General features: G+C 58.4%; 1 protein-coding gene and 1 long non-coding RNA gene across 3 annotated transcripts in view; one reads left to right on the top strand and one right to left on the bottom strand.

Moving 5' to 3' along the window:
* Positions 1-266: 266 nt before the first annotated feature.
* LOC309655112 lies at positions 267-14952 on the top strand. The gene is made up of 8 exons (XR_014260625.1): positions 267-1460; positions 3232-3350; positions 3423-5483; positions 6994-7181; positions 12523-12596; positions 13547-13631; positions 13914-14067; positions 14836-14952. It is a non-coding gene; the product is annotated as an uncharacterized lncRNA (long non-coding RNA).
* ARID3B (AT-rich interaction domain 3B) overlaps positions 5477-14988 on the bottom strand; it is a 63523-nt gene continuing 54011 nt past the window's right edge. For both annotated transcript variants that reach the window (XM_082449955.1, XM_082449956.1), the window contains exon 9: positions 5477-6306. In XM_082449955.1, coding sequence (XP_082306081.1) covers positions 6209-6306 — 98 coding nt within the window. In that variant the 3' untranslated portion in view covers positions 5477-6208. The remainder of the gene's footprint in view (positions 6307-14988) is intronic.

Genomic DNA, 14988 nt, shown 5'->3' with positions numbered 1-14988 from the left:
CCCTTCCTGCGTGCGGGGAGGAGGGCATTGTTCCGCTGTCGCCCCAGTGAAAACCAGGCGGGCCTTGAGTGCCCGCCTGGCTCCGGGGCCCAGGAGGGCGCTAAAGATCACGGAAGGCTCGGGAAGGCTGTCCCGGCTCCCAGTTATGTGGAAGAAGCAAATGAGACCTTATTCTCTTTGTGTGGAGGTTTTTTTTAAGCCGTGGCGGCAAGCCGTAGGTGCACAGCAGTTTCTGAGAAGATACCGGAGAGTCACGTAGGCGGGGCCTCTGGAGGGATGGGGTCTGGAAGAAAGGGGGGGGGGTGTCTCCTTTTCCTTGAGCATCCTTGGAGGACGGCACTAAGCGGACCAGCATTGTTTCTCAGTTTATAAACCCCTGCCAAACAAAAGCCCTGAGCCCCGCCGCGGGCCGACCCAGCTGCCATTTCTCCCCGGAGTCACTGGGCGACCCCTTTGCCCGGGCCGCGAGAGTGGGCTCACCAAAGCCCCGCCCACCTACTTGTCCCGCGCATGGTCAGAGCGGAATAACGAGGCCCTGTTTCCAGATGAGAAAACCGAGGTTGGGTCCTTTGGAAGACCTCACTGTTTATGAGGGCCCCACAATCCCCGCCCCCGGGCTCTAGTTGGCGTCGCTCAACAAAGCGGGCGGGAGCGTCCTCTAACTGCCCCCGCGCCACGCCAGGGACAGAGCATCCCTCCAGGCCCCACCGCTCCCCGGGACAACACCGCGGGGCCTGGCCGCCTGCCTTCCCTCTCCCCGGCCCCGCCCCGGCCCCTCCCCCGGCCCCTCCCCAATGAGGCTAGGCACGCCCCTGGCGCGAGTCTTCACCTCGCAGCCACTCAGGCGCTGTCGGAGCGGAGCCGCCCCCTCGGGAGTTAGGGAGGGCTGTCCAGTCTCTAGCCTCTGGCTCCCCCTTAAACTGGGTTCTGACGGCGTGGCTTGAGCGGGTGCTTGGTACCCCCAAAATCTCCGTTAGTTCCACCATCCCTACCGGAAGTAAACAACAGAAGTTAAGTAAAAACGGGATGCTTGCTACACTACTGCAGCCTCAAAACCGGCTCCCGGTCCCCCTCCAACCAAATGCACCCATTCTCCCCCAGTATAGAAATTTCAGCAGCCGCTTCTAGTGTGCAGTTGATGACCAAGAGCCCGGCTGTCTGCGCCCCTAGATCCCGCCCCTTCAGGCTCCTGCCTCAGGGGTCGGAGCTTCTGAGTTGCCATTCTTTCCTGGGCCCCAAAGCTTGGCCTATGGCCCGCAGCCATACCAGCCGGGTTTCATCTAAGGGTTTCATCCACTCAGACAAGGCGGGAGGACTCTGGTGTCTCCTCCTCCCACCTCTTGGTGTTGCCCGCAGTTTCCATGGCTCCTGGAAGCTGCGATTGCGTCAGCAGCTGAGGGTGGAGGAGCTCAGAGAGGCTCCTGTCCCTAGCCCTGACCTGGGCGCCAGGCTCTGAGGGGGTAAGTCGGGCCCTCTTCCCGCTAGCCCTCCCACCATCGAGAACACAGGAGTCCCCGCCTCCCAGTAAAGAAGCAGAGCTTTCTTTTTCAGAAGTAGGATAGGTGCCATCTCCCAGCTCCCCCTCTAAAATCTTCAGTCCAGCAGCTGTCCTGCCTGAAATTCTGCCTTAGAGCCTCATTCTTTTGTCTCTTTGTTCCTAAAAGAACTCACACCTAGAAGAAAGAGAGACACTTGGGAAAAGTGAAGTATGGGTAACTCCCCCACCCCCAGTTCACCCCACCCCACCCCCCTCATTCCTCCAGTGCTGGATGGCTGAGACCTTGGCAACTGGTGGCTGGGGAGGTCAGGGGCCTGGACCACCTTCAGAGAAGGTTTGCTCGACATCCTCCACCCCTCAGGTCCACGCTCTTTCTCTGGGCCTCAACCCATGTGCCCGCCAAGTCTTTTCTGTGCTGGTTGAGGACACCAAGGAGATGCCTCTGCCCTGTGCCTTGCCACCAGCCACCTGAGCCCCACAGCAACTATGGCCCCCTTGATCTCCCTTTGGCCCCCCTGTGCTCTTGGCTCAGCTCACCTCTCCCCCCAGGCCCCACCTTCTCTGATCCCCTCCTTGTCCTCCTGCCCTTGCTCTCTTCTATCTGCCACATCCATCTTTGCCCTTTCCGGGGCAGTTAATTCACCTTCAGGCCTTAGCCCAAGGGTCACCCTGGAAAGCCTTTCTGGGAGCCCCAAGGAAAGGTCAGACTCCCTTCTCTCTGCTGCCACGGCACTTGGTGGCTGTGCTTCCCTCTGCACTGGCTCCACAAGCTCAACAGCCTGACCTGTACCACTCCCCACTCCGGTAGACCATGAGCACCCCCGCAAACCAAGCCAGGCAAGCTCAGGGTCTCAGTAAGGGCTAGGGGCTGCCCATAGCGAGCCCCTGCCTCTAAGTGGGAAAGACAGAGAACCCAGCCAGTATGAAGCTGTGGGTGCTATGCAGGGTGTGGAAGGAGCGGGGCAGGGACTGGTCCTCATGGTCCATTTGGGAGAGGCCTTGTGTGTTGGTGAAATGGAGGGAGACAGCTCAGGAGGGAGCTACAGTAACCTGAGCCTGGAGTCAGGGGAGAGGAGAGAGTCAAGGTGTCTAGAAGGGAGAGGGCCTGGTGGGTGGTGCTACAATCCTGAGCGGGGACGGGTCTGGGAATGTGAGGAATAGGCAGGTCAGTTACGGGTCAGGGCCCCCGCCTTACAGCTGAAGCTCTGAAAGCCAGAGAGGTACTGGAGCAGTGACTTGATTTGAGGGCTTCTGACCCCCTACGTCAGAGCTAAAATACAGTGTCTCCCCAGATGTTCCCCAGCTCCGGCCATTTCTAGGCTCCCACACTGGGAAAGAGAGCAGCAGGATGGAGGAATGTGGGCCCAGTTTGCAGTGGACTAACTACCTGCGTGACTCGGGGCAACTGATTTCCCCTCTGAGCTTCAGTCCCCCCACCCCAAACCCGGGAGGATCAAATGAACCCGTGTTTGTTGAGCAAGTAGCTGGGCCATAGCACCCACAGATCATGGAATCTGTTGGAAATGAGAACTGTTTAGCGAGGTTGAGGCTGGTGTTTATTTGAAATCTGAATCACCAGGGAGAATCCTGGGTGAAAGTTTGGGGTTGAAGGGTTTAAGTGCCCACTCAGCCCCAGGGCCTGTTTCTGCAACTGAGGCAAGGCCTCAGAGGCTGGTGCTCTGGGAGGGCAGGCGTGCCCCAGCTCCAGGGTCTCCCCTCTATCCTGCTGTCAGGACCCACTGAGTCAGAGCCCCACGGACCTGATGCCTGGTGCTGCCTGCTGTTCCCGGCACTCCCATCACCCCTGGCTACTGGACTGTGCTCACTCACTGAGCCCCACTGAAGGATGCAGGTGAGTGTGGGGAGGCTGGGCACGGCAGTCCCTGGGGCCTGGGCCAAAGCCTGACTGCTCTTTCCCTGGCAGGTGCTCTGACAGGGCCTCTGAGGGAGACTGGGAGCGGTCAGAGAAGAACCTGTGGGTGTGGCTGGCAGAGAGCAGGTGGCAGCGGGCTGAGCTGGCTGGTCGCTTGCGGGCAGCACTGGAGGCCCTGTCTGAGCAAGCACAGGTGCTGCAGAAGCGGGAACGCGAGCTGGGACTCAGCAGGATCCAGTGTGAGTTGCTGGCTCCGAAGCAGAAAGTGAGGCTCTGGTCCTCTCCTTGTGGTCTTCCTTGCTTGTCCACAGCCCCAGGGAGGTCCCCCGAGCTAGCAAGTTCCCGTTACTAGACTGAAAACCCCAGAATGCTCAGGGCTGATGCCCATATCTGGTGTCATATTCTCAGGAAGAAGGCTTGTCAGGGCCTGGGGCATCCAAAGGAGACAGAGGGAAATTGAGTCCCCAAGAGGGCTACCATGTTGAAAGTGTCATCTCTGTGAATGGCACCCCCTGGAGGTGTGCAGTGCATTGCCTGGTGTGGCTGGGAGCAGTGGATAGAGGCAAAGGAAGGACCAGGGAACCTCTGCCCTTCCCTTCCCAGGTAGAATAAGAGGGAAGGAGGTGGCTGGTTTTAGCTCAGTGGACAGAAGAGTTTCCTCCGAAGCCCAGTCACCCCTGGTGAAGCTTCAGTCCCCAGGGAGGGAGAGAGGGTTATGCACACTGAGGCTTCTAGGGGAGGTACCCAGCATCCCTGCCCCATGTGAGAGTATGGACAGTGCTACCCTGTGATGGCCTAGATACCTAAGCCTTTATGTGACCTGGTGGTCTCAGCGCACAGCTGACCCTCCTAGAGCCACTGCTCCCTACCGGCCAGGGAGGACCCTGCGAACCCAGTTGACATGCCTGCTCACTCTCCAGCATTCCACAACAGCAGCCCCTGTACTCTTTTTTGTTGTTGTTTTTTTAAAATTTATTTATTTATTTATTTTTGGCTGTGTTGGGTCTTTGTTGCTGCACGCGGGGTTTCTCTAGTTGTGGCGAGCGGGGGCTACTCTTCGTTGCGGTGCGCCGGCTTCTCACTGCGGTGGCTTCTCTTGCTGCGGAGCACGGGCTCTAGCCACACGGGCTTCCATAGTTGTGGCGCACGGGCTTAGTTACTCCACGGCATGTGGGATCTTCCCGGACCAGGGCTCAAACTTGTGTCCCCTGCATTGGCAGGAGGATTCTTAACCACTGCGCCACCAGGGAAGTCTCAGCCCCTGTACTCTTGCTGGAGCTCCAAAGCCATCAGGAGCTGGGCTGGAGAAGGTGATGTGTCTTGTGTCCAGCTGGAGGTGGAGGGTTTCACATCTGGAGCCAGTGGTGGTAACAGCTGTGCAGCTCCTCAGAGCTGCAGGGCACAGTCCCTTGTGTACAAGCCAGGGCACAGGTCCATGCTGGGCCCCCAGCTGGGCTTATCACAGCTGGTGGAGCAGGCAGGGCCTTGTGGAGTGAGCCTGCTTTATCAGGGGCTGCAGATGCTACCCTGCCGGGGGTGGGGGATGTGTGTTATGAGACTGGGCCAGCCCTCTCCAGGGACTTGTGCTGCCTTCAGCCCTCCCCCCAGCAGGTGGAATGCTCTGTGGCCCGCCTGGAGCAGGAGAGGCTGTGGGGATCTCAGAGACAGAAGGAGTGGAGGAGGCCAGACCAGGACGCAGAAGACAAGTGAGGGTGCTCAGAGATGGGGGAGGGGCAGACAGTCCCTTCTGCCCCCATGATCCTGCTACTTACTGCAGACAGAAGTGGAAAAGGCCCAGCAGTGTTTGAACCAGATGGGCCGACAGTCCCTTGGCGCAGGGCTCAGCCTGGGGCCCCCTGAGGTAGGGATGACCAGAGCCCCCCTCCCAAGTGGGTGCATGGCAGGGCCCTGAACACTGGCCCTCCCACACATTCGGCCCTCCCTATACTTCATTCCCAGGTCTTCATTCTTGGAGCAGTAGCTGGGGAAGGAGGCCAGTGCAGGGGCTTCTGTTCGGCCCAAGAGGGACGCCCCTCTCCCAAACATTTGGGAAGACCCTGCGATCATCCAGCTGACTCCTCTCACGGTTCAGATGGGAAAACAGTCCGGATGGTAGAGAAAAGCTTGTTCAGGGTCGTAACAGTGTGGTCTGAAGATTGGGAGGAGCCCCCTAGACTGAATGTACCTGCAGGAGATGCTGGTGCCAGGCCTGCAAGGCCAGGAGCGGAGCTGGGATGGCAACAGGGCACAGGTACTTCAGGACCCAGATGGATTCTCGGTGGGGGTAGCTGAGACCCCTGCACAGGCTCAGGATACAGCCTTCCTGCAGGAACGGCTGCTGATGCTCACCCAGGTGGGTCAAGACAGGGAACTTGTCAGCCCTGCAGGGAACCCAGGGTACCACATGAGCCAGGCTATGCCCACCTGTGCCAGGGAGCAGAGAAGCAGGGGAACCTGGGCCCTGTGCTTGGGGGATTCTGAGGTTGAGTGGCCCTAAGGACACCATGGAGAAGAGAACGACCAGGAGGGACAGCTTGGAGCAGGGCCCCCACACAGCCCAACTCCAGAGAGCACAGTTCACACCCTTGTCCACCAAAACAGCACCCTCTGCTGGTGGGCAGCCAGGGACTGTCCAGCCTTAAATCATTTGGTCCAGAGTTGAAGCCTGGAGTTCTGAGAAGCCTCTGTGGGCCGGGGTGGTCAGAGAAGGGCTCCTGGAAGGGTTGACTCTCAGAGGATGCAGAGGTCAGGAACTCGGGAGGAGGGAGCTGCGTGGGTAAAGACCCACGGGCTAGCTCAAGCAGACAGATCCCAGCCAGGGGAGGCTGAGCCATGACTCAGGATGGAGCGGGGTCTTCACAGGTAAACAAGAGACTCAGAAGAGCTGGGCCAGAGCCACCAGCAGCCAGGGGCTTGCTTGGAGCAGCTGCAGCAGCTGCAAGGAGAAAAGACGGTGTTGGAGTGCCACGTGCAGGCCCTGGAGGCAGAGCGTGTCTGGCTGCTTGGGGAGAAGTCGGTGCTGCTAGCAGCGCTGAGGGCAGCCCTGGGCCAGGAGGTCTGGTAAATGGCTGCCCGGGCCCACCCCTCAGTGCTCAAGCTGGGCTGGGGTGGGCGGTCCCGTTCTCACACTGGGTGAGATGGCCTGTGGGCAGGAGGTGGGCCAGCCTCTGTCACAGCCGGTAAAGGAAAGGAGCCCAGAACCCCAATCCCTAAATCACGTGGCCAAGGCCAGACTCCCTTCCCCAGGTATCAACACTCCTGGTTGTCACATTCTGGCTCATTTATGGGAGCATGTGGGAAATATGTCAGCTTCAACAAGTCCTGTCTCCCCTACACATGGCTGAGCCCCTCCTGCTGGCCCAGGGCCAGGCTCAGGGGAGGTGAGATAACCTTAGCTGCTGAGCTCAAGGCAGGATGATTGGGAGTGGAAGTGCTCGGGACAGAGGGTTTTGTGTGTACAGGGAGCCGTGAAGGAGCGGTCTCTGTCCTAGTCCCCATCCCTGCCATCAGGACATAGTGAGGACACCCACGCAACTTGGAAAGGAATCATTGAAAATGTATGAAAACAAGGTGTGGGTGATCTGAGGTCCATGCTGTGCCCAGACCACCCCATTTCTACTAGCACATTCAAGGTCCACGAGGTACCAGTGCCCCTCGGGAAAGAGCAGGAGGAGAAAGAATCACATCCCAGGCTTCATGAGAAGGTGGCTGAGCACTGGAAGGCATGCTGGCACCAGGTAGCAGTTGCTCTGAAATTCAGAGGAAGAACTACAGAGACTTCAGAAGCAGAATGAGGCCTGACCTCCCCAGGTTGGTGCATTCTGTCCACCCCCTTCCTCTCCCTCCCCGTTCTCTTCCCCACCGCCCTGTCCTTCCTCCTGCATGCCAATGAATCTCTTCCCCCTTCTTAGGATGTCCCGGCTTTGTCCTCCACTTCTTTCCCTTCTGCCTCTTCCTCATCATGCTCCGTCATTCTCCATTCATTCATTCAGCATGCATTTACAAACCACCCACTACGTGTCTGGCCCTCTTCTGTACACAGTAGAACCAAAGTAGGAGCAGACCACTCCCTGTCCCCAAATGCTTCTGGCATTGGGGGTGGGGAGAATCAAGCAGGCAATTATAATTTAATGTGCCTAATGAGGGGAGAGGCACTATAAAAGCTATGGGCAGGGCGGCAGATAGCAAAGTCCTCCCCAGAGAGGGGGCTTCTGAGCCTTGAAATCTTCACTGAGGGATGAACAGGCATCTTCAAGGAACAAAAGAAAAAAGGGCATTTCAACAAGAGGGAAGAGCTCATGCAAAGGCCCAGAGAGGAGAGGCATGGAGGCGGGGGTGTTGTGAATAGTCCCTGACCCAAATGAGAAGTGGAGGAGGTGAGGAGTTGCTGTGAAGTGTGGGGGCCACAGCAAGGGCTTGCGGTCCCAGGCCCTGTCCACCCAACTTTACCTCTAGCTCCTCCTGGAGGAGGCCTCCTGCTGGCCAGCACCCTCCCTTAGTCTCCTGGCCAAATGCCTGTGTGCACAGGCAGACAGACAGTTGGACACACACACACACCAAGATATACATCAGACACTCACCCAGAGACACGTGCGCTTGCTCCCAGATGTGCCCACACAGAGACACAGAGAAATAGATACAGACACCGAGGAGATGGCTCAGAGCCACAGGGATGGAGAGTTGTAAGGACCTGGATGGGATCCACACTGTGCAGCAGGACCCCAACCAGAGGTGATCTGTTGCTATGGCTGGAAGCAGAGGGAGAGGGGTCTCAGCAGCAGTGCTTAGCTGGCCCGGGCCTCATAGAAGGTGGAGTTGGTCTAAACTGGTGAACCTGAAACTGGGGTCCAGAGCTGGGCTCTGAGAGGGCTGTTAGTTCCTCAAGGAAGCAAATTTGCAGTAACAGTCTGCAACTGCACATTTGTACAGAAAAAAATCTCGATTTTTGTCTGTTTCTCAACCCAGACTCTTGAGGGTCGGAGATTGTCTCCCTGGGGCCTGGAGGGACTCTGTTCTTTACGGGGTGTGCCAGCGAGAAGGTAGGGCACTCAGTGACCAAGGGCCAGGCCCTCTGGTCAGATTCAGGCTCCGGGAAGGCAGGAGGTGGTGCCAGGGGAGCCCTATGCAAACACCATGCAGTTGGCCCGTAACCAGTACAGATGTGAGCCCCAGCTCTAGGGTCTCCCAGCTCCGTGCCCCTCAGGGACTGCCCTGCCCTGTCTCCCTCTTTCCAGTCCCTGGGAGCTCCTCCCAGGACTAGGACTCATCTGTGAGTGAATGGGTGCCCCAGGCCCTGTGCTTGTCCAGGGAAGGTGACCTAGAAGTTGGCCGTGCATCATGGGCAGGGGTCCTGTGTAGAGCAGCCAATGGGCCAAACACAGCAGGGAGAGGGGGCAGCAGCCGGACAGGGTCTGATGCTGCATCAACATCTGGCTGCAGGGGACGTGAGGGGCACCCAGGGCCTCCAGCACTCTCCACCTCTAGTCCCATCCCCCACCTCAGGCTCCTTCCACCCTGACCCTCTCTGGGTCTCTACCTCAGTCTGTCTTCCTCTTCAATCCCAGAATTCTGTGGGCTTCACTGTCCCCAAAATAGTGGTTAAGACTGTGGGCTCTGGAGCCTGCCCACTGACTCCACATTATACTAGCTGTGTGCCCTTGGGCAAATTACTCCATTTCTCTGGCCCTCATTTGTAAAAACCAAGAACAGCAACAGCTTTCCTCCCCCAGCAGTTGGCTGTGAGGGTTAAACTGGACAAGCATGTAAGAGGCTCAGTGCTGTGCTGGACACGTGGCACATAGTCATGAGATGTTAGCTGCTACTGTTACACACTTCATGCTGCTGCAGGCCTGGCCGCTTTGAGGCAAAAGTCTCCCTTCTGAATCAGGGTCCCTTTGGGGCCAAAGAGCTGCCATGGGGGTTTGATCTCATTCACCCTCTGTGTTAGCTTGCTAGGGCTGCCATAACCAAGGACCACAAAATGGGGGGCTTAACCAACAGAAACTTACTGTCTCAAAGTTCTGGAGGCTGGAGTCCGAGATCAAGATGTTGGCAGGGTTGGTTCCTTCTGAGGGCTGTGAGAGAGAGCATCTGTTCCTGCCTCTCCCCCAGCTTCTGGTGGTTGCTGACAGTCTTGGACATTCGCATCACCTCAGTCTCTGCCTTCATATTCACAGAGGACTCTCCCTGTGTGTATGTTTCTGTGTTCAAATTTCCCCTATTTATAAAGATACCAGTTACACTGAATTAGGGCCCACTCTAATGAGCTCATTTTAAATTTACTTCTGTAAAGACCCTGTCTCCAAATAAAGTCCCATCCTGGGGTAGTGGAGGTTAGAATGCAAACATACCATTTTTTGTGGGGGACACAGTTCAACCCACAACACCCTCCAATTTGCTTCCTGCTACCTTCTTGTTGGGTGGGTTGGGTGTGACTTGGGATCTTGGGGACCCAGCTGTTCTTTGTCTTGTTTTTCCCCTCCCTTAATCCCAGGACCCTGGCACAGCCGCAGAGGGGCTGGAGTGTCCACGGGAGGGGCCGCTCAGTGAGCCCCCAGGCACCTCATCCACATACGGGTGAGGGAGGCAGACTGGGGTCCAGGCTGGAAATCAGGCTCCTCTCTGCAGGCTGGGCCCTGCCCAGACTCAAGAGCCTGTGTGGGGGTGTCTGTGGGCATGAGAGGATGGGGGTGGGGCTCCCCTCAGATGGGGCTGCAATCTGTCCTTCACTGCCTGGCCCTGGCCAGTGACAGGAGCAAGACGCAGGGTCTGGAGAGGAAAAACAACCAGATGACTGCCAGGATCCACAGGTGGAAGGTGGGAGGAGCTAGGGGCTGCCTGGGGTGGGGGGAGTTGGGGCCCACCTGGGGTCAGGGCCCCCAGAAGCCCTTCCTGATGACCCTAGAGTCTTCCCCAAGCCTGAAACCAGGGACCTAGTGCAAAAAAGTAAGCAGCCCGGGCTCCGTCACAGGCACTAGCCCCTTCCCCTCATGGTGCCTCAGCTTCCCTGTCTGTATAATGGGTCGCAAACTCCCTGTCCTGGCCCCTGTAAGTACCTGGGGGCTCAGGTCCAGGGTGTGGGGCCTCTTGGGCTAAGGCAGCCCTTCTGTCCACAAATGGACGAGGGCCTCTCACTTCAGTCTGAGCTGGATGCCTGGGGGCAGGAGCAGGACTCTGGGTGCAGCTGGCACCGGAACCTGCAGCGTGAGCTACTAGGGGCAAGGGTCGGTGCCCTCGGTTGAGTGTGGCCCGGGCCTGCTCACACCCCAGGACAGGGACACGAAACCCTGGACAGTCCAGCCGGCTGAGAAGGAAGGCCAGCCGCCCAGGTGTTCCCAAGTCCTAGGCACCCACCCTCTTCCCACAGGTGCGGGCCCCGGCAGAGACCCCAGGCAGCCTCTGAGTCTGTGCACGCAAGGTGGGCTCCACCCCATCCCCAGCCCCCTGTGGAGGTCTGGGCCCAGCTTGGCTTCTCTCTGGGGACCAGACTGGCATTTACTGAGTGGGCACCAGCCAAGCCCACTCCCCTCAGCCTCCAGTCCCATAGTCTGCAGGGGAGGCCGCTGTGGAATCCTCCCTGGGCCTCTCAGGCAGCAGGGTTTCCAAGAACACAGAGATGGGGGTTGTGGCCAGGTGGCCTTGGACAAACCCTCTGCTGACTCTGGGCTCAGGTTCCCATCTGTGCACTGGGCCTGGTGTCGGCAGGACTCGGGGGTTCCTGACCCTCACTGATACTGTGACCCTATTTGGTTTACCCATTAGGTTGCTGTCCCTGGGTCACACTCCAGATCTTTAGGGCCTGTGTCCCAGTGGAGTGGCCCACTGTCCTTGGTTGGGCTAATGACATTCAGAATGGGATGTGGGCAAGGCCTGCCCCAGGTGCTGCCAGAGCCGAGGCCTGCAGAGAAACCCAAGCAGTGTCCAGGGCACCCCCCCCGCCCCACCGGCTCCCAGTGGCAGAGGGGAAAGCTTGGGAGCAGGCAGGGGCAGAGCCACTGCAGCCCCACTGGGAGATGAGAGCTGGCCTCGGTTGGTCCTGGCTGCCCTCCCTCAGGGCTGGGGACAGGGCCTCCCAGGCAGAGGATGCAGCTGTGTGGACTGGGCCCTCTAAGACCACACTGGGTCCTTGCGGCCAGGAAACTGAGGCCGAGGCCACCTGGAGAGGTGAAGGTAGGGTGAACTCCGGAGGCGGGGAGGGGAAGGCTTGTTGGAACTAGTGAATCGGGATCAGGATGTCTCCTCCGAGGGCCAAGAGCTGAGCCTAGACCCACTGCAGGCTGGACCCCAGGCTGCCCTGCTCTTGCATGGTCTCGGGGTGGCCCTGGGTGGGGACCAGGCACTCACTCCTTGGCAGGGTGGGCTCACCAGTCAACACAAAGCAAGTGCATCACGGTCAAGGCTCTGTGGGCCTGGCCTGGTGCACAGGGACCCAGTGCAGGGAGAGAGGGGAGGATCTGGAGACAGAGGGGGATTTGGAGACCGGGGCCTGCCCTTAGGAAGCTCTCGGGCTGGAAGGAATTAGTCATACAGGAAGCACTGAGGGAGTTTCACCCATCAATATTTTTGGATTCAGGGAAATTTTTAGTCACCTAAAAATTTGGAGGGGAAGAAAGAGGCCATCTTGCTCCTTCCCCCTAGTGCTGTTCCATCAGCTTCTCCCAGCACCTGATAGTCATCTGTCCCTTCTTTGGGTCAAGGCATAGTCCCAGGCAGGCCCCTGTGAGAATGGAGTGGGGTGATGTCCTTGGAGAAGCACCAGATCGAGATAGGAGCCAACGACCGTCCCCCCGCCCCCAGTTCCTGCAGACTTCGCTGCAGGAGGTGGGCTCCGAGCTGACCCAGATGTGGCCTAAGCTCGAGAAAGTCTGGGACGTGCTGAAAGCTCAAGCCTCAGAGCTGGAGGCTCAGCAGCTGGCCCTGGAGGGTCCCCAGAACCAGGGGCTCAACTCACCCCCACCTCTGTGCCGCTGCCAGGCCTGCATGCCCAGGGAGGGACCCACAGTCTCCCCTGCCCATTCCTGGTCACACTGTGGCCACTGGCTTTCCCTTCCTCGACTCCCTAGTCAAGTCCCTCCCAAGCCCTCACTGCCCCCTTCCCGACAGGGCTGAAGCCCTCGAATGTGCTCACTGCCTCTCCCCACTCTCCCTCAAGGTGGCAGAGAGCCTTGCTGAGAAGCTGAGGCTGGAGCAGCAGCTGAGGACTCTGGAGCAGGAGCTGGTGGGAAAGTGAGGACCACAGGTGGTGAGGGGCACCCGGATCTGAGGGGCTCACGGGGAGAAACCCCCCTCCCTCACAGAGATGCTCACCAGGCCCCACAGCTCTTCCCCTGCCCCTGAGAATCTGGGGCAGGTGGCAGGGGGCGTTTGGGGACAAGCTGTTAAGTGAGCCCTCTCATCCCCTCGGGGGATACTGATGGGCCTGGGGCCTGATGTATCGCCCTGTCTGCCTTCTCCTCTCTGAAGAGGGGAATCTAGGGGAAGAAGCAGGAGGAAGCGTGGCTAGGTGGGTTCTGGGGGCACAGGGAGTCAGGATGTCTGGGTTCCTGGGCCTGGCGTCAGAGATTGAAGGAGAGTGGCCTTCAGAGCTGAAAAGTCCTGTGCTCGAGTCAGCTTCACCACCAACCAACTAGGTGAGCATGAGCAAGTCTGCCTTCTCTAAGCCTCAGTTTCCTCATCTGCAAAATGGGGATACTGACAGTACCTACCTCAAAGGACGATGTGAGGATTACACGAGACAGTGCATGGAGCACAGTGCCTGTTTTCAGTCCCCCTAAGCTTCCTGATACCTGGGGTCCAGTTTGGGTGAGTCAGTATTAAAACCATAAAACCACAGAGATGTGCCCAAGACCAACTGTGTATGGGGCTTCAGTCACAAAGTCTATCCATTGTTCCAACTAGGCATTGTTTGCACTTCTTATTAAGTTCAGGAAACAATTTGATATAATGTGCAGCCACCAGTGATAGACAATGTAGCAATGCCCACGACCAGGAGCTTGAATACTGTTAGTTCTTGGATCCTATTTCACTCTTACCAAGGGCCTCATCTTTATGACCCCGCATGGAGGAGCTGGATGGGGTGGGGGATCCTGTCTTTTGCCTCAGCTGCTCTCTGGGGATCCCGGGGGAAGGGAGGTAGATCCGTCAGTGGACCCTCAGGCTGGGAACTGTGTCCACAGGGAACAGGAGCTGGTGCAGCTCCGAGCATCAAGGGCTCCAGCGCCGGGAGGGCAGGAGCCTCCATCCGCCTCTCAACTCCTGAAGGTAGCATTTGGGGATTCTCCAGAGGGACAGGCAGAGTGACCCCTGCCTCCCTGTGGGACCCAGGCCCAGTTTCTCTCTCTGTCTTCGTCTCCCTATCCGCAAGTTGGAGGGGGAAACAGAGGCTCGAAGGGTCCCTCCAGCTTGGACCTTTGCTGGTTCTCCTGGATTCCTCAACTGCCCACCCTTCCCTGGCAGAGGTGGAGCTACCGCATACCTGGTACCTGCCCTGCCTCTGCGCCCTCTGTGGGGGTCAGCCTCTGCCTCTGCCTCATCTGCTTCCAGATCTTAGCCACAGCCCTGGAACCAGAGGAGAGGAGCATCTGAGAAGCAGCCAGGGGCAGTGCCCAGGCTGGGGAAGAAAGGTGGCGTGGAGACTGAGGCCCAGAGCCACGAGGGAACAGATTCACAGCCTCGCTCTGCAGCATGAGAGATTGAGGTCAGCCCCTGGCCCAGCCCCAGGGAGCCGGGCAGTCCTGGCACAGAGGGCCTGGATTGATAGGCCTCAGGAAACCAAGCGGGGACAAAGACTCTTGGGGAGAGGGGAGGCCCCGGTGGCTATGCCTTTAGCCCCCAAGGCCAAAGTCTCTGTCAGGCCTATTGTAGGTGGCTGCAGTAAGAGGCTGTCATTGTCCCCCACCTGCCACGGGGCCTGAAATGCTCATGCCGGCACAAGGTTCCTGACTCTCAGTGGTTGAGGCCACCTGGCTCTTTCCCAGGGGGACCCTGTGGCTCAGAGTAGAGCTGGGCAGGGAGTGGCCAAGTGGGGATGCTGGGGTCCTTGTGGGGTTTGGTTGGCCCACTCATTGCCCCAGTGCCAGCAGAGTGATGGCTGGGACCCTCTGTCTTACTGGTGAAGGCCTTGGGCACTGGGCTTTAGGCTTTTCAAAGTGAGTTTTCATTTACTTGTGCTTCATTCAAATCACTCTACAGTTTCCATTTCACAGACAGGAAACTGCCCAGAGAAGGGCCGTAACTTGCCCTAGATCACACAGCAAAACAGCAGCTAAGCCCGCTGGTTCCCTAACCTGTCCCAGAAAGGTGGTTTCCCATTTCACACTGCCTATTCTGAGCTTGACAGCAGGACCATCTCCAATGGCCACAGGCCAGGCCTGCTTAGGGTTGTCATCCCCCTCAAGGTCATCTGGCCATTTTTCTTTTTCTGAACTTCCCTCCCCACCCTCCTCTGTGCTTCCTTCCCCTACAGAGCTCTGTCAGCTGGGCCACATGCCCCCCAGAACCATCCTCGATGCTGTCACTGAACGCTCCCCCCATCTACTGCCTTAAGTGAAGCAGGGTTTTGCAGAGGGGGACTCTGGCAGGGTGATGGGACAGAACATCTTTGGGATTGTTTCTCCAG

Source organism: Balaenoptera physalus (genome assembly GCF_965194825.1).
Source record: "Balaenoptera physalus genome assembly, chromosome: 2".
Classification (NCBI taxonomy): domain Eukaryota; kingdom Metazoa; phylum Chordata; class Mammalia; order Artiodactyla; family Balaenopteridae; genus Balaenoptera; species Balaenoptera physalus.
This window is presented reverse-complemented; position numbering and strand designations above follow the sequence as displayed.